Source organism: Chionomys nivalis, chromosome 13, assembly GCF_950005125.1.
Source record: "Chionomys nivalis chromosome 13, mChiNiv1.1, whole genome shotgun sequence".
Lineage (NCBI taxonomy): Eukaryota > Metazoa > Chordata > Mammalia > Rodentia > Cricetidae > Chionomys > Chionomys nivalis.
This window is the reverse complement of record NC_080098.1, coordinates 72,307,907-72,329,459: the sequence shown is the minus strand read 5'-3', so window position 1 is coordinate 72,329,459 and position 21,553 is coordinate 72,307,907. Positions and strand designations below refer to the sequence as shown.

The 21,553-nt window shown below is 47.4% G+C and overlaps 1 protein-coding gene across 1 annotated transcript in view; it reads left to right on the top strand.

The window, feature by feature from the left end:
* The first annotated feature begins 19,802 nt into the window (after positions 1–19,802).
* Slc28a3 (solute carrier family 28 member 3) overlaps positions 19,803–21,553 on the top strand; it is a 50,754-nt gene continuing 49,003 nt past the window's right edge. The window contains exon 1 of the mRNA XM_057787886.1: positions 19,803–19,913. Within this exon, the coding sequence (XP_057643869.1) occupies positions 19,803–19,913 (111 nt within the window). The remainder of the gene's footprint in view (positions 19,914–21,553) is intronic.

The window sequence follows — 21,553 nt, the reverse complement described above, 5'->3', positions numbered from 1 at the left end:
TCTGTGCATCAGGTATGTACAGTGCCCAATGAGGCCAAAAAAGCCTATTGGATCCCCTAAAACTGAAGTTAGAGGCAGCTGTGAGCACCATGTGGGTGCAGGACCCGAAGCGCGGTCGTCTGGAAGAGCAGCCCATGCTCTTATCCACGGAGTCGCCTTCCCAGCCCCGTTATTCAGCTCTTACTCTTAATTAAGATTTTCTAGTCACTACAAATACCACAAGGACATGAAACCATACCCATTCTATAATTGGAGAAACTGAGGTCTGGAAAGCGACTGGCAGAGCGGGCTATGGCTTCAGATGTAGCTGTGCCCGTGTCCTGGGCTCACACAGCACACACTGTGGGCCCTCCATTAATTTCGCATCCACAGACCTCCACGTGCCAGCATCCTCCAGATTGAGGGCACAGTCTCCCTTCCACCATGGCCTCCTGGCATCCCTCCCAGAGTGGCCACTCTCCTGCCTCCATGTTCTCCACTCTAATTCTTCTCAGCCTTCCCAGGGTACAGGGGACTTGAGTAAAGTCTTCTTCACTGTCACACGTGCGAGGAACGTACAGGGATTCTGTCACTTAGTGCGTGATCTCTTAGTGCCTGCTAAGGCTGTGCTTGTCTCTGGTTAAAACAATCAGCATTTGTCTCTCAGGACCGAGCACTGTACTGGGTACCAGGAAAGAAATAAGGAGGCAATGAGGTGTGGCAAAACAACGTAGTCCCTGTTCTCAAGTTACCAGGAATTCAAACTCAGTTAATAATCCAGCATCTATACAATGAGTTTGCATTCAGCAGTGTTGGGCAACTCCCCAGGCTGCCAGGGTCTGTGCTGTACTGTGTCCCTTCTGTCATTCATGCCAGGGACACAGCATTGCCCAACTGCTGCTCCTTCAGACCAACCCGACCCACCCAAGAAAGGAAAAACTGGGAAGTCCATACCCCAAGGAGCAGATGTGGGACAATCGTGCGTACACACACACACACACTCATGATTTATCACATGCTATCAAAGGCCTACTTATTCAATGTTTTTCCCTTCTTGTGGTTTAAGAAATCTGGCTATCAATAAAATGTAAAAATATAAATGAAAGGAAAAATTATTTTCAATGGTCAAATATCAAAAGGAAAAAGACACACAGGGCTGCTGGAATTACCACACACTGCAGTGGAAAGCTGCTCATGACACTGAAGGTCTATAATCTAAACACAAGGTGGGCTAAGGAAGGGAATCCTGCATGTGCGGCCAGCCTGGCATATAAGAAAATGAAAAATAGGGATTGGGGAGACGGCTCAGAGGTTTAGAGCATCAGCTGTTCTAGCAAATGATGGAGGAAGGTCTATGTGTTACTTTCATTGGTTAGTAAAGAAACTGCCTTGGCCCTTTAATAGGACAGAAAATTAGGTAGGCAGAGTAGACAGAACAGAATGGTGGGAGAAAGAAGCCGAGTCAGGCAGTTGCCATGATTCTCCTCTCCAAGACAGATGCAGGTTAAGATCTTTCCTGGTAAGCTACCACCTCATGGTGCTACACAGATTATTAGAAATGGGTTAATCAAGATGTGAGAATTAGCCAATAAGAGGCTGGAACTAATGGGCCAGGCAGTGTTTAAAAGAATACAGTTTCCGTGTAATTATTTCAGGTAAAGCCTTCACTTTTTCTACAAGCAGAGACCCGGGCATGGTTCCTAGGCCCCACATGGTGGCTCACAACCATCTAGAACTCCATCTCCAGGGATCTGATGGCCTCTTCTGTCCTCCAAGGGCACAGCACACACATGGTGCACAGGCTGACATGCAGGCCAGATAGCCATACACATAAAATAAACAAATCTAAATCAATTAATTAAAAATAAACTACAAATAATTTTAAATGAGATGTTGTAATGGAAATCAAGGATGCCTTTGGTAGGCTCATCAGTTGATTGGACATGGCTGAGGGAACAAGAACAATCTGGGTGAACTTGAAAGTACCTTAAAAGAAATCTTCTAAACAGAAAACCAAGGAGAAACAAAAAAAAAAAAAGCAAACTTAATCTTTGCTTAATCTTTAAAGCTTGCTATAAACTACATATACTCTGTGAGTAAGATTAGAATATCTGGAGGTTATGGAGGTAACGTAAAAAATCCACACTATGAAGATCGTATATTAATATCCGCTAACGCACAGCCGCTAAAAGAAACAGGCGCTCAGACCAAAAGAGAAGAAACCCTGAGGGCATGGGTGTTGGCTTCCCCAGCACAGAGAGCGGAAAGGGGTAAGACATCCCCAAGTGTGGGCATGGGTTCCTCAAGGAGACACCACATCTCAATAAAAAGAATTGGCGTATGTGAAGTCAGTCCTGCTAAGAAGCCCAGTAACACAAGGTGGTTCCAGAGACACAGAACAGGACTGCGGTTGCTAAGAAGGATCCCAGGATGCGGGGAAGCAGGGCATCTCTGTCCAGAATCAGCAGTCTTATTTTAGATTCTTGGGCGATGTCTGAGTCTTGTATGCGTGGAAGCCCAGTTGTAACACGGAGTCTCTCCACTGTGGAGAACTGGCAACCCTGGACCAGCAGCCTTTGTAGCAAATGTGATGGGGTCCTAGCTTGCGGGAGGGGCTCCCCTCCTCTCACCCCCATGCCTGCCCAATCTTTCTGAGGCTTCACTCTGACTTGTCAGGTCTGTGACATCTACTGGGAGACAGGTTCCTCTTCTGATTGGCCTATTCCAGCGTGAGACTCCTAGAGAAATTCTAATTTCATGGGACCACCATCTCAACATTCCCATGGCAGAAGGAAGAGCGCAGGTATCTGGAGAATATCTTCACACTTACCAGGACTTTTACAAACTCACGTATTCTCACTTAATTTTTAAACAACTTAAAACTTAAGCTTGGTTTCATCTTTAGACCTTGATATAAATTACATCTTTTGAAGAGTAATAAGCACAACTCTCTTTTGAGAACATTTGGTGTGAACACTGTCCTTTTCCCTAGGACTGTCTCAACAATAAACTCACTAACTTTGTTTCACACTGGGCTGCCCTGAAAGTTTGTTTTCTAGAGTACGGTCAAGGGCCTGACTTTACCTAGTGGGTCGCTAAGAACTCCTCCAGCTGCTGGTGGCAGTGTCAGCTGATTCCCCATGGCAATTGCCAAGCACAAAGCAGTTTCTCTTAGGTATTTGTGAAGCCTGTGGAGACGTGAATGAACATAGGAGAAATCCAGGATTTTAAAGATTTTTATTTTATTTTTATTTCATCCACTGATCCCCCACTGTGTAGGTGTGAGTGTATGTGTGTTATGTGTATGTGGTGTGCTTGCATGTGTATGTAGTGTGTGTGTGTGCATGGTGTGTCCATGCATGTGTGTGTGTTGTGTGTTTATGTGTGCTATGTGTGTACATGCGTGTGTGCGGTATACATGCAAGTGTATGTAGTGTGTGTGTGTTACTCGAGATATCCAAAAGCATTTACTCGTTACTACTTTAAACTTATTTAATCATTAGGTATGTGGGTGTGCTGCACTGCACTAATACTAAAGCACATTATACCAGTTTCACTCACTGAGAGGTGGTAACTGCAGCACAGGTTTGGGGTGTTTGTGGGGACGGCATTAGTAAACACAGTGCACCTGCAGAACAGGTAGGCAGTATTCCAGAACTCCCAGCTGTAAGACACATTGCCTTTTGTTGGGGCAAAAAAAGGATTAGACATTGAATGAACAGTTGAATAGATGAACTATGGGGTTGGTCCAGTCGTCAGTCCACAGGAAGGACAGACAGACAGACAATGGGGATGGTCCAGTCGTCAGTACACAGGAAGGACAGACAGACAATGGGGATGGTCCAGTCGTCAGAACACAGGAAGGACAGACAGACAGTGGGGATGGTCCAGTCGTCAGTCCACAGGAAGGACAGACAGACAATGGGGATGGTCCAGTCACCAGTACACAGGAAGGACAGACAGACAGTGGGGATGGTCCAGTCATCAGCAGAATATGCCTGTGGGGTGGCTGCAGGCCATGGATAGGTTTGGGGGGGGATTTGTTTTTTCTTGTTGTTGTGGGTTTTTTTTTGAGGTCCTTTCTTACATCATTTCATTTTTGCTGTTTGATATTTTGTTTTGGTTTGGTTGGCTTTGGTTTGTTAAGGCAGAGTCTCACTACACTGCCCTATGAACCTGGAACTTGCTATTTGAACCAGGCTTGCTTCAACCTCGTGCTGATCCTCCTGCCTCCAGCCTCCCGGGTAGAACATACGAATGTGTGATCTCATCCTGCTGGATCACCATCCTTTCTGCCACCATCCTGCTGTGCACCATCCTGTCTTAGCGTCACACTCTTCCAACAATTTTATCCAGGTGTGCACTTTGGTCATCTTCACATCAACTCTCTCTTACCCCCCCCCACCCTCAGGACCTCACCTCCCAGTAAACCCTTATTCTACTGGCATGGCTTTAGGGCATACTGACTTTGTGAGTTGCTTGTGTTATTGACTAGAGTGTGGCAACTTACCAGGGGTTTCACCTCAGTATCACACGTTTAAAATTTCTAATTACAGGTGAATATTGGTTTCCCTCTGTAATCATATGCATGTTATGATATGCATTTAAAAACGTCATTCTGAAAAGGAGCTGTAGGCTCCCCCAGACCATCAAGGGGGGCCATAGCATGTTTTAATATGAGCGGCGGGGCTGCATCCCCGGCACCCGGCTGCCCGCATGGCTTATGCCCCAAAATAATTACACGGAAACTGTATTCTTTTGAACACTGCCTAGCCCATTAGTCCCAGCCTCTTATTGGCTAGCTCTTACATATTGATCTAACCCATTTCTAATATTCTGTGTAGCACCATGAGCTGGCTTACCAGGAAAGATCTTAACCTGCGTCTCTCTGGAGTGGGAGAATCATGGCGACTCCCTGACTCAGCTCCTTTCTCCCAGCATCCTGTTTTGTCTACTCCGCCTACCTAATTTTCTGTCCTATTAAAGGGCTAAGGCAGTTTCTTTATTTAACCAATGAAATTAACTCCTCCATCAATAGCATAAAAACAAAGTCACCCTTGACTGAAAGCAGAAGTCCTAAATGTTTTCTCCGTTCTGCCTGTGCGCTGGCTCTCACCGCAGACTCGGGTGAGTGGTTGACACTCGACGATCTCTGGAAACCCAGCGCTGTCTCAGAATCAGCACAATGAAGACAGCCCTGTGTCTCTGGAACCCTTCACACTGCCTCTAGGTCATGAAAGCCTACTTACTGAGGGCCAAGTTCCCCTCCCTACTCCGCCTTTATGCACCGCTATCACGAAGGAGCACACGGAGTCTCGGAAGTCAGCTCACTCCCCAGAAAGGGCACCCCAAATCTTCAAATCTTGTGGGTAAGCCTAGAACGGCTAGAATGCATTCCATTAGCAAATTTTCAAACCAGAAATTCCCTTCATAGCTAGGGTTTTGTTTCGGGGGGTGGGGGGGTTGTCTTGTTTTGTCTGTGTGTGTGTGTGTTTGTGTGTGTGTGTGTGTCCTGGTGTTGAATATTCACACACTCATGCTGCCTGTTCTTCTCTAGTCCATCCTAGGTTGGAACAAACAAGGCAGGGTACAGCGAGATGATTTTGTGCACCTGGGCAGTGGGACTTAGAGCCAATCTCACAGGCAGAAGGGTGGCCATTTGGGAGCTGGATGGCAAGTCTGTCGTCTGGTCACAGCAGAGAAGTCAGGGGAATACAGAAACCATCCAGGACAGAGAAATGAGAGACACTTTTCGGTTCATTTGACCACCTTCTTTTCCTTGTATAACTCAACAAGCAGGCAACAGCTCGTGTCCTGAAACCACCGCTATATCCGTCAGCATGTTTATCCCTAAAGTTCAGCTAAGTTGGAAGATCACTGTTTGAGGACATCGCTGAAGTCAGTTTATTCAGGCATGTGTTTGTGGAAGAGAAAGTAGCTCACATTCATTGAGTACCTAGTGTGTTTCAAGCTCTGTGTTAGGGTTGGTTTGCTTGTGTCTTCATTAGGGTTTCTATTGCAATGAAACGCCATAACCAGAAAGCAACTTGGGGAGGAAAAGATTTAACCAGCATACACTTCCACATTGCTGTTCATTACTGAAGGAAATCAGGATAGAAACTCAAATAGAGTAGGAACCTGGAGGCAGGAGCTGATGCAGAGGCCATGGAGGATGCTGCTTCCTGTCTTGCTTCTCCTGGCTTGCTCAGCCTGCTTTCTTATAGAACCCAGGACCACCCGCCCAGGGATGACACCACCCACCATGGGCTGGGCCCTTCCTCATTAATCACTAATTGAGAAAATGCCTTATAGCTGGTCTCATGGAGGCATTTCCTCAACTGAGGTTCCTTCCTCTCTAATGAAGGTTGTGTCAGGTTGACACACAAAACCAGCCAGTACTCCACGTCAGCCCCAAATGTGGTGTATCCAAGAATGACCTTGAACTCCTGCTCTTCTGCTTGTCTTCCAAGTGCTAAGGTCACAGGCACAGGCCAGCACGTTTGGCTTGTGTTGGAGTTTCAGATGTGTGACTTGGTTCACTGAGAGGACCAGGAGGTGCTAAAGCTAAGCTAACAATGGGTAGTTTCCTGTCCACACCATTTAAATTCCTGTCTGGTCACGTTCCTTCATCTTGGCGCCTGAGGGCTACATCTGACCTAAACTTCCTTCTCACCTTCTCTGCTTAGATGCCTCACGAGGACCTTAGTATTTCAAGAGTCTCCAGGCCTCACCCAGCCTACCCCACCCCAATGCTCATCTCTGAAGCCACTTATCCCAATAGATGGCAGCCATATTATCTCCTGTGGTTCCTGCTGTCTTTCCTAGTCTGTGTTTCCGCTCCCTGAGTCAATCATTCCGGTTCCTGCCTTGGACATTGCTGTTGTTGTTTCCATAGTTTTAATTTTTAATTAACAATTATTTATTCTAGGAAATCATATTTCATGATGACCCCTGCTCACACTCGCCCTCCACTGTCCTCTTTAGTGCTCTCTTCCCCTGCTGTTTCCCTTCTGTGCTAGGGTCAACGTCACCCTGACGGAATCTCGAGTTCCTTGGGACAGGGTGTCTGGGTATTTCTCTGAAGGATTCTCTTTCTTGATCAATGTGGGAAGGCCCCTCTTCACTGTGGCTGCGACCGTTCCCTAAGCAGGGACCCAGAACTGACGAATTAGCCTGTGTCTCCCCACCATGATGGACTGTATCTTGAATTGTGAGCCAAAATTAAAGCCTTATGTGGCTTTTGTTCAAGAATTTTATCATAGCAATGGGAAACTCTGATGCTTCCTTCCTTTTTCATACTCTCGCTTCTACTTTCATATTTTTTACATATAATAATCAAATATGTATACATAGAGTCTTCCTGCGAGAGAGAAGGTGTGATTCGCCTTTGGAGCCTGACTTAATTTGCTTGTGTTGACACAGAAGCACAACTTTTACCTCAAAGTGGGTACATAATGTATTCAGGAGTCAAACATGAGTCACTGCAACCCAGGAACACAGATTCAGACCGTCCCGATGATTCAAGGTAGTAGCGGCTTTGTTACGTTCTTACAGTGAAAGAATAAAAATTATAAATCGGGTATTTAAAAAACAAATTGATAGAAACATTTGGTGTGCAGGTTACAGTAAAGCAGAATCCACATTAAAGGCTGGGCATGGGGGATGGGGAAGCAAGAAAAGGAGGAGGAAGAGGAGGAGGAGGTAACGCCTTGGTGCAGTGGCGCACTTCAATCCCAGCCGCTGCAGAGACATCCCTGGAAGCCTGGAGAGACCTCTAGCCTGGCCCGTGCAGCAAAGTTCCAGGCCAATGAGATTTTATCTCAAACGAAAAGCGGAGGGAGGCTGAGGAACATCAGAGATTGCCCTTTGACTTCCACACACACGCAGTGCACACACACACACTTGCCCACGCCCACCAACACACACAGAATTGCAGCTAAGTCCCTATGGTCCCAGCATGACACTGTGGGGGTGAAGGTAGAAGGACCAATATACAATGGCAAGTTAGAGGCCAGTCTGGGTTACGTGTATTTTAAAAACATACAACATTCTAATAAATTCCAAAAGAACACACAATAGAATCAGCCACGGCCACAGGCTCAGACCCTGATTCAGCCTCCTCTCTGTGCCAAAGGCAGTGACTACCACAGGACCCATCCCTATCCTGAATACATATCTATGTTCTCCAGCCCTCTGGTCATTTCCAGCTGTTCTTTGTGTCCTGTTTCAGATGCTAGACTGTGACCTCTCCCCTCCACCAAATGCATCCCCCTTGGACCAGGGATGGAGGTGCATCCTCACAGGCACAGAGACCAGCAGAGATGTGAGAGACAAATGGTACCCCCAGGGCCGTGTGGGCAGGGGTCTTCCTTCTGCTCGCCTACCTTGGCTTGGCAGCTCCATCCAGGAGCTCATCACATTTCCTTTGTGATGTCAGCTCCTCTCCTGACCTCGTCCTGTCTGTCAGATCGGGGACCTTGTGCGGTGTGCTTGTCACAATGACTTCTAGATGTCCAATGGTGCTCTGCTCACAAGGGCTTTCAGGAAATATCTGAGATGCCCAAGAAGACAGAGAAAGAATAGGGAAAGCCCACGTCGTCAGGACAGACAGCCCTGGCTTGGGTTACCTGCTACCACAGGTTCTAGCAATACAAGCCAAGATACGGTTTAACTTATCTTCTGGGGGTTGAACCCGTCACAACAGTCACAGTAAGCAAGCACCCTAACATTGAACCATGCCTGCAACCCACAGGGTTTAACTTCTGAGCCTCCTGGCTTCTCTGGGTCTAAACAGGGTGATTCTTGGCTGCTCAGTGATTGGCTGAGCGTGGACACCTGTGTTAGTAGAAACACTGCCCCATCTGCTCAATCTGGGCAGAGCCATACACTAAACACAGTCTCCACTTCCTGAGCCCTTCTCCACCCTGCTGCAAAGAACTTGAGGTTCTGAGCCTCTCCTGGCTCCTTTGTGATCAGCCACACCCAGCTAAAATCAAAGAAGAGAGAGTCAGGGCGGGGGAATGAGGATTCCTAGTCACTTCCTGAAACTAAGCAGGCGGAGTGGCTTGGGGAACTCCGACCTTGCTGTGTGCCTGACAGGCCTCTCACCCAAGCATTCAGCTCTTTGGGTGGTGACAGATGTGTACAGCCATTCTGCAAGCTGCAGACCTATGCCCCGTAGTCGCTTCTTGTACTCAGGACTATGAGATCAAGTTAAGAGTCACGTCACACTCAGTGAACAATTTTTGAGCAATTGAATAAAGATTGGGGCTGGAAGCATGTAGTCCTGGGCTTGTTAGGAGATGGTGTTTAGGAGGCAGAGTCCAGTCTCAGAGCTCTTACATCTCAGGGGTCAGAGCCTTTGCCCAGCGTGCACCAGGCCTAGGGTTCAGGTTCTCTCCACCCTGCCCACCTATCTTCTAGTCCCTTAAGGACCTTCCACAAGGTGGCATTCTGGCTAGAAAGCCTGAAGGATGGATGCATCCTAGTACCTGCTGGAACCCTAAAATCCTGGGATCTGGGCCAAAATGGTTTGAGGAAGAAACATTAGTATTATATATGCTTATCATGACGATCACAAGCATTAATTTAAGAAATAGCAACATTTACGATAATAGTTGATTACTTTGCAAATACCAAGTCCCAATCTAACAATGTTTCAAATAGGATTCTCACTGGATCCACACAAGTCGTTAAAGGCTACAACAGGCTGCAGAACGACTCCAGACCTCAACCTGGATGTGCAACAATCCAAACCAAGCCATCTCTGACTGTCCTCAAACTTCCTACGTAGCCAGGGCTGGCCTCGAACCCTTGATTCTCCAGTCTCCTCTCCCTCCCTAAACATGCATTTCCGGAGACAGCTTTGGTCTTTGAAGTTCTTAAGGAAAATAAGAGGCAAACATAGAAACAGAAGGGACAGAATGGGCCTCTTGTGGCTCCATACTGGAGGCTCACTGCATCTGGGGACCCACTGGAAGCACATGACCCTCTTGAACTGTGACTCTCTGTCATCCGCGGCATGCTGCATCACCGTCCCTTGCATCTTGGCTCTAACAGCCACCTCACCAACGATACAGCCTCGAGCTTAACACCAATTGCTAATCCTTGCCAAGGAGTCCACACCAGGATCCCAGGACTCTCCAAGCTGAAGCAAAGTATTAAACAGTTTAAGGTAAAACTGGGCCACGCAGCAAATCATATATCAAAAAAAAAAAAATTAAACAACCATAAGTGTCCACATTCCCAATGTTCGTAAAGAATTCCTCACCTTGCACATGCTTTACTGCCAATCTGAGAGCCAAGACACCGCCTCATTCTTCTGTGAGGTGTGAAGTAATAAGACACCGCAAAAATTATGGTCATTCAAAATATGATTTGATCCATTTTCCTTTAGACCTACAGTAAATGGTCAGGGCCACTTACAGCCACGTAAGTACTTATCCCTTGTTTACTCTGTTTCCTTTCTGAAATGTTATGTTATGTTATTGTTATGTTATGTGATTGCTTGCCTGCATGTGCACCGTGTATGTGCCTGGAGCCTGCAGAAGTCGAAAATGGGTGTTGGATCCCTTGAAATGGAATTTCAGACAGTTGTGAGCTACCATGTGGGTGCTGGGAACTGAACCTGGGTTGTGGGCAAAAGCAGCCAGGGCCTAACCACTGAGCCACCTCTCCAGTTCCAATCCTTTTTTTAAAAAAATGTAATATCACTAATAGTGTGCTCATAGCTCTGAGACAGACAGCTTGAAAGACTGAGTATGTTATAGATAGGAATGATCCAGAAAAGGTCTCTCTAGAAAAGTTCCAAGAATAATTCACGCCCCCACAGCAGGTTCTCCATCACTGCCCAGCCTCATTGCTTCCCTTACTCTGTCTCAAGCTCATTCATGTCTGCACCATATTGCTATAGCTGCTGTGTTTACGACTAAACCATGTGGAAGCAAATCACACTGTTTCATTCATAAACACTCCAGGGTGTGTGTCCTAAGACCATTCAAAAAATACAATACAATTCTCAAGGTCAGGATGTTTAGCATAAATACATTACCAAAATCCAAAAGTTGGAATTGGTCATCTGACCTTATATTGCAATCCCCTTTTTTCTTTATTTGAGGCAGAATCTCTTTATATAACTCAGGATACTTTGAACTCATAAACTCCTGCCTCAGCTTTACCCACAAGCCCCTGGCGTAAGGTTCCAGGTATAGTCAGGTACCATCCTGTGCCTGCCAAAATACATTTTGTTTACTTGTTTTGTTTGTTTGTTTGTTTTTGAGGCAGTGTAGGCTGACCTGGAACTTTCTGTGTCGACCAGAATGGCCTTGAATTCACAGAACTCGGCCGCCTCTCCCCCTCTCCAGAGTGCTGAGGTTAAAGGCACTCCAGTTTACCTTGCAGTTTGAGAAAAAGTGTAGGTTCTTAGAAAGCGCATGGGTTTTACAGTTAGAATGGAGGATTTTTTTTCCCCTCATTCAGAGCAACTTAGGGAATAACTTAGTTCCAGTCTGCTCTCCTGTAAACTGGGACTACTGAGTCCTATGTCAGAGTTCTTCTGAGAAAGCGAAGTAAACGCAGTTCCTGTGCAGGTATCGAACATTCAGTAGAGGATGAGCTCACAGGACCATGGAGACCGAAAAGTCTAGCAAGTGCCTGCAAGCTGAAGACCCAGGAGAGAGGGTGGTGTCTGAGGCGTCCAGACTGAGAGCCTCTGCTCTGGCTTCCAGTCACAGCGTGAGAACCAGAAGTCTATGTTCTTCTTGTTGTTTCTTTGGTGGTGGTGGTGGTGTTTTGTTTGCTTACTCTTTTTTTTTTTTTTTTTTTTTTTGGTTTTTCGAGACAGGGTTTCTCTGTGATTTTGGAGCCTGTCCTGGAACTAGCTCTTATAGACCAGGCTGGTCTCGAACTCACAGAGATCCGCCTGCCTCTGCCTCCCGAGTACTGGGATTAAAGGCATGCGCCACCACCGCCCGGCCTGTTTGCCTACTCTTTTGGGTTTTTTGTTTGTTTGTTTTTCAAGACAGGGTCTCTTTGTATAACAGCCCTGGCTGTCCTAGAACTCACTTTGTAGACCAGGCTGGCCTGAACTCACAGAGATCCACCTGCCTCCATCTCCTGACTGCTGAATTAAAGGTGTGCACCACCACAACCCGGTATTCTCCTGTTTTTGTTAAAGTACATTTATTTATATTAGTGTATGTGTGTGTGTGTGCATGAGTGTCTGTGTGTTTGTGTGCACACGCGCGTGCATGCATGCATGTGTGTGTGTGTGTGTGTGTACAAGAATGCACGGGATGAGCTAGTGGAGTTGGCTCTGTCCTTCCGTGAGGACTCCAGAGACTGGACTGACATCAGGCTTGGCCTCAGGCACCTTTACCCTCTGAGTCATCTCACCAGTTTCAAATTGTCTTTTGTAATAAATATTTCCTTTACTCCAGGACCCTTACTGTCCTGTAAACCAGAAGTCCCTGCCTTGTTTGTCCCCAATGGTCTTACACACAAGGAATATGGGTCATGGCAGATGTCCCTCAGTAGTGCCCAGTGTCTCTTTATGATTACACTGTCCATTGGGAGGAATAACAGAGGATATGATTTTCAGCCACGACTGTTAGCATCCACTCATTCCTCTTGCTATAATGGTTATAAAATAGTCAATAAAACATGTATTTGAGTATTCACTTCTTTCCAAAGATGATTCTCCCCCCTCAGAAGAGCCAAACACCCAAAAACACTGAGAAGGGACGGTGTTCCCCACAGCAGAAAGGGTTTATATCTTTGGCTGTGAACCAAGTGTGTTCATGGATGCATGTGTTCCAGCATTCAAGATGCTGAGACAGGAGCATTGCAGAGAGTTTGAGGCCAGCCTAAGCTATACGATTCCTTCCAGTCTAAGAAGCACAGAGATGCCCTGTCTCAAAATAACTACAATAAAAAGAAAACAACTTTGGGGGCCTGGAGCGACAGCTAAGTGGGTGAAATGCCACACAGGCACGAGTTCAGGTCCCTGGCACCAAGATAAAAAAACCAGACATGATAGCACATAACCCAAAGTTGAGGAGACGGGGCAGGAGGATTCCTGGCTTGCTGGCTACCATCCTAGCCAAAGTGGCAAACTCTGGATTCCAAGAAAGATCTTGTCTCAAAAAATAGGGTGAGGAGGGATTGAGAAAGATGCCTAACATCAAGGCCTGGCCTCTACACTCATGCTAACAACATACATGTGAGTGCACACATGCACGTGTGCATGCACGCACGCACACACACACACACACACACCTTGGGCTGGGTTGCAGAGGTTTAAGTTACACACAATTGACACGCTATTGTTCCAGAAGAATGTAATGGGCCAGATTGCTAAGAGGCTGTTTTCCAGAGAGACTTCTACCCAAGGTGCGCATGTCTGCTGCCCATTCACAGAGCCAGCTGTTCTCTGAACACCACACACAAGCCATGATACTGTTGAAAGGAAAGGAAAGCCCTTTACCTCAGGACATCGTTTCTCAGAAGGGATTTCCTGGAAGGTCTTTATTGACCCAGAAGTTGACTGTTGCTAAGGCTTTCACCCAGGACAAGTCAGTGTTTGTTCTCCCCTGCTTTTGTCAGCCTTGTTTGAATAGATCAATATTTCCATTCTTCTGACACTGCCAGAATGGGAAGAAGCCCACGCCTCCTCGGGGACTGAGATGAAAGGCAACCACCCAAAGGTTTGTGTGTGGACATTTACTCCATGTGCCCAACTCTCTCCGTGAAGCAACCTCATCCGGTCTCCGACTCGGAGGCCAAGTGTTAACGATAATCCTCACGCGCAACTCACAGCAGCCAGGGCTGTGGCAGTCCCCTCACCTGAGACAGTTTAACACACAGGTAAAGCCCATGTGGGAAGCAGATTAAACCCATTGCTCTTGGTGGAGTGAGCTCAGCAAGGAGCCTCCCATGCCCAGTCAAAGCAGGTACTACTCATTCTCAGTGCAAAGCCTGCCCGTGACCCTGACGGTGACTGCTCCCGTGTGTTTGGGCCATCAGCTCTACAGTGACTTCCAGCTCAGGCTCTTGGGGAGAACTGGCTGCTGTGAACTTAGGTTCCCTAATCACTCATTCAGAAACTCACACCTAGTCCGCAGAACACACGGGAAGGTAAAGATGTCAGACTCACACTTAGTCTGCAGGACACATAGGAAGGTAAAGATGTCAAATGCACACCTAGTTCTCAGGACACACAGGAAGGTGATGATTTCAGAGCAGACCAGTGTTTGCCGTTATGTAGAGCATGGGAAGAAAGCTCTCTGGGGCTAGGCGGGATGGCACACACCTTTGACCTCAGCACTCAGGGGGCAGAGGCAGGTGGAGCTCTGAAATCTGCGGCTTCAAGGCCAGCCAGAGGTACCTAAGACCTTGACTCAAAAAGAAAAAAGAAAAGAGAGAGAGAGACAGAGGGAGGCAGGGAGGGAGGGAGGGAGGGAGGGAGGGAGGGAGGGAGGGAGGAAGGAAGGAAGGAAGGAAGGAAGGAAGGAAGGAAGGAAGGAAGGAAGGAAGGAAGGAAGGAAGGAAGGACTCTACTAACTGGACGTGGTGGTATATACCTGTAATCCCAGAACTCAGGAGCATGAAGCAAGAGGACTGTCAGTTTGAGGCTACTTTGAGCTATATAACAAGTACCAAGCCAGTCAGTGCTGCATAGGGAGATCCTATCTCAACAAACACACAAACATGAAAGGCAGATTAGGAAGGCGGGAAAGAGGGATCCCACCACCGAGCTTCCCCCTCAGTCTCCAGAGTTCCTAGTCCCTTCTTCCCTCACCTTTGTTCAGTCAGTAAGTTCTTTATCACGGAGCCCACCCTTTTCTAGAACTCTCAAAGTTCTGCAGGCAGAGCAGGAATCTCAGATGTGATTTCTGCCCCCTGTGCCTCTGTGGCCCATACTCCAAGCATTCATTTCCGGGGGACCGAGCTGGCTAGTAGTACCTTGCGCTTTGACTAAACACTAAGCAGTTGAGGGTTTCAAAGTGCGTGGACAAACCAGACTCAGCCCCCCTGAGAGGTCTGCCGTTTCCGAGTTTTATTTTCCACTGCTCATCCGCCATGCTGTGTGTGCAGCTTGCTTCCTGCACGGGGGGAACTTGGGGCAGTCTTTTGCTTCCTTTAGGCACTACTTCTTTGTGGAGCCTATGAAGATGTCAGAGACATGAGCCCAAATTCTGACTTTGTGACTTGTTGGCCTGGCTCTCTAAAAACTCCCATTGTCTTCTTGGTTTGGAGGGGTGCCTAATGGCACCCGGTGTGCTCAGTGTATGTTCTTCGTCTTCTTCCCTTGCTTGCTCCAAAACTGTCCTTTTTGGGATTCTAACTGAAGTTAGACTCAGACAACCAAATAAGCCACACAGACAGGCCTCATTCCAGTGCCAAGGGCATTGGCAGGGCTCTACCAGCACGAGCACTCTGCTGCCACTCCTGGGACCTGGTGGCAGCGTGTGCAGTGAGCAGGGAAACCCAGATGCGTTGACGATGCTGCTGAGCAAAGCCTGGAGGTGGTCCAGTCTAAAATATATATTTCCTTTTCTCTAAAAGTTATTTTAGTTATATTGGTTGGTTGATTGGTTGGTTGGTGGCTACAGGCTGAAGGCAGGGCCTCATACATGCCAGCACATTCTCTACACGTCCAAGCAGCTTTATCCCCAAATAATGACGCCTCAGCTGCTGGGTAACCTGGAAATTTAAAGTGGGTCAGGTTATGCCATTTATAAACCATGCAGGAGTACTGTTTTTGAGACAAAAAAATCTCACTGTGAAACCCAGTTTAGTCTCAGAACTCATGATCTTCCTGCCTCGGCTTCCCGAATGTGTGGGTCTCAGGCATGTACCAACACACCCGGCGCATTTTATTCTAGCTTCAGCGTTGATATTACTGTTAATAAGGTTCTTCATCCTGCACAGACAGATGATGGTGTGTGCCACGTGAGGAGTTCCGAGAACAGCAGAGGCAAATATGGCCGCAATGCAGCCCTGACGCCCTGGCTCATCACGGCACACATGTTACACACAGTAGCCTTACTTTATTTTTTCCTTTTGAAAACGCCTTCATAAAGAGGGACTTGGTAACAGAATGACATAGGCAGGAAGAAGAGTGTGTTCTCTGGGTCTGCTTTTGTACTTTCAGTGCAAAGGTTGGTTTCAGTGGACACACACAGGGATCCTCAGCCATCGTGAGGCAAAGGGCATAGTTATCGATTGATTAAAAAGCCCACTGGTTAAAAAAAAAATCCACTGATTTGGTTGCATGGTGTTTTCAAGGTTTAAAAATGAGATTGGGCTGCCTGGTGATAATGGTGCACACCTTTAGTCCCAGCACTTGGGAGACAGACGCAGGCGGATCTCTGAGGCCAGCCTGGTCTACAGAGAGAGTTCCTGAACAGCCTAAGCTACACAAAGAAGCCTAATCTCAAAACAAACAAACAAATAAACAAAAAATTCAAACAAACAAAAAAATGAGGTTGGAGGACTCCAAGATGAAAACCGTCCAGAGGGGTTGAGAGACGCAGCTATTCCTAACCAAGCAGGACTTGCCGTGACTCTCGAGGAATAAACGCTCCTAGAAAACTGGGAAGCCCTCCATCTCTTTTTCTGGTTGCACGGCTTGTTTTCAGAGTGAGAAAAACAAGCCACACTCAGCTCACAGCAAGACACCCCTCTCTGGCGATACCCTCATAAACCCAGTCAGCACTGGGGCTCCCATCAGTTCTTAGTTAAATCTGCACAGGCTCCAGATTGCACATGAGATCAACCTGTCGTCTGGAGGAGACCATTTGAAGCATGCTAGGGTCATGGTTGTATATGCCACTTCCTCAGGTTGCAAGTTTTCATGGTGTGGTTGGGAATGAGAAGCAGTGATCACTGCGTTTGTCTTTGTATGTGTCGGGGGGGTGGGGGATAGGGCCTTGGGACACAGTCCCGTTTGATGGTGAACTCACAATCCTCTCTACCATCTCTCTGGTGTGCCCCACTTTATCCAATGCACTGTATTTTATAATCAAACTGTACACTCCTCTCTATTGCCAGAGGATAGGCTCAGACATATCCATGTATCATGTCTTTAGCCAATGGGCAGAGAACACACTGGATTGTGGCTTACTGCTCCAACTGGGGATTGAACCCAGGGCCTTTTGCTCGCTGTCCAAAAGTCCTACCACTGTGTTACAAACCTAACGTCAGGACTGCCGCATTTAACAGACAGTTGCAAGAATGTCAACCATCAGTCACCTGGCCGCAGTTGTCATACAACAACTCTAAACCATGCAGCAAACAGGCATGCTTGTGTTCCAGGCGAAACATTTTGGACACTTCAATTTTAGTTTTTAAAAAACTCCATTATTGTGGGAGGGGGGAAAGAGTCTGAGAACCAGGGTGAAAAGTCAGAAGACAGTTTTCAGGGGTTGTTTCTCTTCTTCCAACATCTCCAAGACCAAAGCGGGGTCCTTAGACTTAGCCTAAAGTACTTTGATCAACTCTCCCATCTTTCTGCTCCTTTTTTCTTCTAAGATGGTTTTACTACTGACTCTGGCTGAGATGAAATGCACCTGTCCAGACCGTGTCGGCCACAAGCTTGCAGCTACCCTGTCTCTGCCTCCTAACACCAAGGCTACAAGAGTATGCTGCCACACCCAGCTTAAAATTAGAATCTCATATGACTTTCATGTGTCATAAAATATTCTTCCCTATATGTAATAGAAAGTTCAAGAGAAAGATAACTGGAGAAAGGATGGCAATCAGCTGGAGGGTGGATGGCACAATGAGGCCGTGGGGGGAGGGTAACTGTCTTAGTTAGGGTTTTTATTGCTATGAGAGACACCATGATCACGGCAACTCTTATAAAGAAAACGTTTAATTGAGGGAGTCCCTTACAGTTGCAGAGGTTTGGTCCATTCTCATCATGGTGGGGATCAAGGCAGCGTGCAGGCAGACATGGTGTTGCAGGAACACAGTGAGAGTCCTACACCTTGTAGGCGTTAGGAAGTTGACTGAGACACTGGGCAGTATCCTGAGCATAGGAAACCTCAAAGCCCACCCCACAGTGACACACTTCCTCCAACAAGGCCACACCTACTCCAACAAATCCACACCTGCTAATAGTGCCACTCCGTATGAGATTATGGGGGCCAGTTACATTTGAACCACGCCAGCAATCAACCAGGACACCCTAGGACACATGCATGTAAGGGTGTAAGGGTGCAAGCCCAGTACTTGGTGTTCAAGTCTAAAAACATTGATTTAAAATAAAAATAGTGGACTGGAGAGATGGCTCAGCGGTTAAGAGTACTGACTGCTCTTCCAAAGGTCCTGAGTTCAATTCCCAGCAACCACATGGTGCTCACAACCATCTGTAATGAAGTCTGGTGCCCTCTTCTGGCCTGCAGGCATAACGCAGAAAGAATATTGTATACATAATAAATAAATAATATTTAAAAAAATAAATAAAATAAAAATAGTGAAATATTCTTCCCTTTAACTATTTTTCAATTATTCAATGACCTAAAACACACCCTTAACTCCTAGGCCATCTGAAAATGGGCAGTAAGTTGGATTTAGCTCTTAAACTGCAGTTTGGTGACTTGAGAAAGGGGCAGCCAGGAACTGAAGCTACACAATAAGTTTGGCTGGCCCCCTAAGCATTATCTAGGGTCTATCTGTGAAAATAAAAGCCATGGACTCCTTAGAAAAATCAACGTCATGCAAAGGACAATTTAGCAATGATTCATAAAACCCCATCTATATACGGCCTCTAGGAAGAGTTTCTCTCCAATTCTTATGTCCACTGTCTCCCAGTATTAAATTTTATTTTTATTTTGCTTTTTCAAGACAGTGTTTCTCTGTATAGCTTTGGTGCCTGTGCTGGAACTCACTCTGTAGACCAGGCTGGCCTTGTACTCACAGAGATCCACCTGCCTCTGCTACCCGAGTGCTGGGATTAAAGGTGTGTGCCACCACCACCGGGCAGTATTAAATTTTATAATTCTAGTTTTTCACTCAGGAGAAACTACATGATAAGAGTAATGCAGGAAGCTGGGCGGTGGTGGCACACGCCTTTAATCCCAGCACTGGGCAGAGGCAAGTGATCTCTGTGAGTTCAAGGCCAACCTGGTCTACAAGATCTAGTTCCAGGACAGGCTTGGGCAGTCTCCAAAGCTATAGAGAAACCCTGTCTCGAAAGAAAAAACCAAAACAAACAAACAAACAAAAGACTAATGGAGGAGGAGGAGAAGAAAAGGAAAAGGGAAAAGAGGAAGAAGCTATACAGTGAGTGGTTCATTTAAAACACTAGGAAGGGTATTATCAGGGAGGGAACAGTCAGTCCCCTTCCACACAAGTGGCACACCTCTGCATTTCTGTTCTTGGGGTTTTGAAATCCTCAGTCCGAAGCAGGGGGCAGTGAGAAAATTTTCAGGCCAGACCTGCACCTACTCTCCTCATCCTTTTACTGTCTTTCTTGATATTGCACCTATCACGTGCCTGTGTGCCTGGCATTGATGCAGCAACACCTGCCTAGGCCCCAACGCCATCCACAGGAAGTGGACGATTTTGCAAAGGGCTACAGAGTAAATGGAGGTTCCCGTTTGTGATGGAAAGTCAATGCTGGGCATCCCTGGAAAGAGGAAGGTGGTGGGCGTGCTCAAAGAGAGGCTTCACCCCGCCCTCCTGCCCGCCCCGCCTGCCCCACCCCAACCAGGTTACAGCTCAAATCATTTAAAAGGTTGCTGGAAGGGTTTCCAAACTGAGGCAGCAGCAGGTGGCCCTGTGGCATAGCAGAGGCAGTGTTCACTCTCAGGCAGAGGATGTCCAGGTCAGAACAGGGAAAGAATTCTGAGCCCAGTGGCCCCGAAGTGAGCTTGGAGTTGAGGCCAACAGCCCCGGGCAACCAAGGACGCAGCAACGCAGCCTTCCAGGTGAGCAGGGCTGAAGGGGGACCAGGGAACCTGCTGTCTTCATGTCTGGCAAGTTCAGTAACAGGAGCCGTGGACTCCCTGAGCCACAGCGAGAATGTTAGTTCTGTAATGGGCACGCTTTAAGCCCATTGTTTCCCCCCACCCCCGACTTGGACTCCTCTAGTTGGTAAACCTGAAGTGTCTCTCCAGGTCTCCTGCTGATCTGGACTGCTCCCGTCACTCGGGAAACAAGTTCTACCCTCCTCCCTTTTTGCCCCTGGACTCACACCAAGCTTCAGGATTTACCCTTAGGGTCCTCCCCCAAGATCTGGACAGGGGAAGAGCAGGGGCCTCAGACCCCAGGGAGGTAGCAGAAACTTGAATGGGTCCTGAGCCCGGGTGGAATGTGGCCCAGGAGCCTGCCCAGGACAGCCTACTTACGCAAATCTGTGTCCTCAGCCAAGAACTGAGTGATTAATACTCTTAGTCTCAGGGCTGGGTGCCACAGGTGGCCAGGGAGCCAGGCCAGTCCCTGAGCTTGCTTCAATGCTCTGCCTCCTGGGAACCTGGGCTTGAGTCCTCCTTAATTGGCACGGGGCACCGAGAGCTTTGAAAGACAGGAAGCCTACCTGAGCAGGACTCAGTAATCCTTGGGCTCCACGGTCACCTCACGAGCAGAACACACCTTTGGAGCTAGCACAATATGGGGGAGGCAAGCGAGCTTGTTAGCGTGAGCCTGCTCTCTCCCACCACCAAGTTACAGTAAGTTCCGGAAGCCCTGGTCTGATTGTCAACAGTCACGCTGACGTCCATCCCATGGTTTATAGGTAGGAGGAGGCCTGCAAACTAAACTGATAAAAGACAGGTTGGTTGGAAGAGGGGAAAGAATATAGCTTGTATTAGTATTTTAACTTTGACATGCACGGTGTCCCAGAAGAAAAGAGGAGTGGTGTGCGAACTCCGGACCCGTGTATCGTTTTATCCCGCGGCTGTGTACCATAGAGAAGCGACCAGAAAAGACAAGGGGCGGGGCTTTAGGGACCGTAGATCTTCGCAGCGACTAGAACTAGATGGCCAGTTAATGGAAGATAAGCGTTGTGTTTTGATGTTTCTTTATGTGGACTTCTCCGCTGGCGGACTGGCTCGGGTCTCATCCCTGAGTGTGTGTGGGAGGGAAATCCGTGGGCCGCATGTAGAGTCTGTCTGCTCTTCCCTCAGAACCCTCAGTAGGACACATTCATAGGCGTCACTGGCATAAGCACAAAGGGAAGGGGCCTTAAACAAGGGAGCTGCCATTCAGAAGAAAACAAGGTTGGTGCAGGATACAGTCAGAGTGAATGTAGCAGTGATTTAGGCAGAAGGGCTGCAGAAGGTCTGTGTCACCAGCGGCTGGTGACAGAATGTGCAGTGGGGGCTCCATTTTTGTTTTAACCCTTCCTGTTCTCTCACAGCACAGACACCATCCCTAGCAAACAGAGTTCAAATTACTCCTTCCCAGTTTGTTTTACCAGGGTTTGGGGGCTTTTTGTAGGCCTGTATTTACTAGGCTGCCCCCCTAAATATGGCCAGCACTAAGGAAAGGCTAGCTCAAGCAGACGGCCACAGCTTTTGCCCTCAAGAAGCAGAGCAGGGCAACGCCTCACAGAAAGATGCAACAGAAA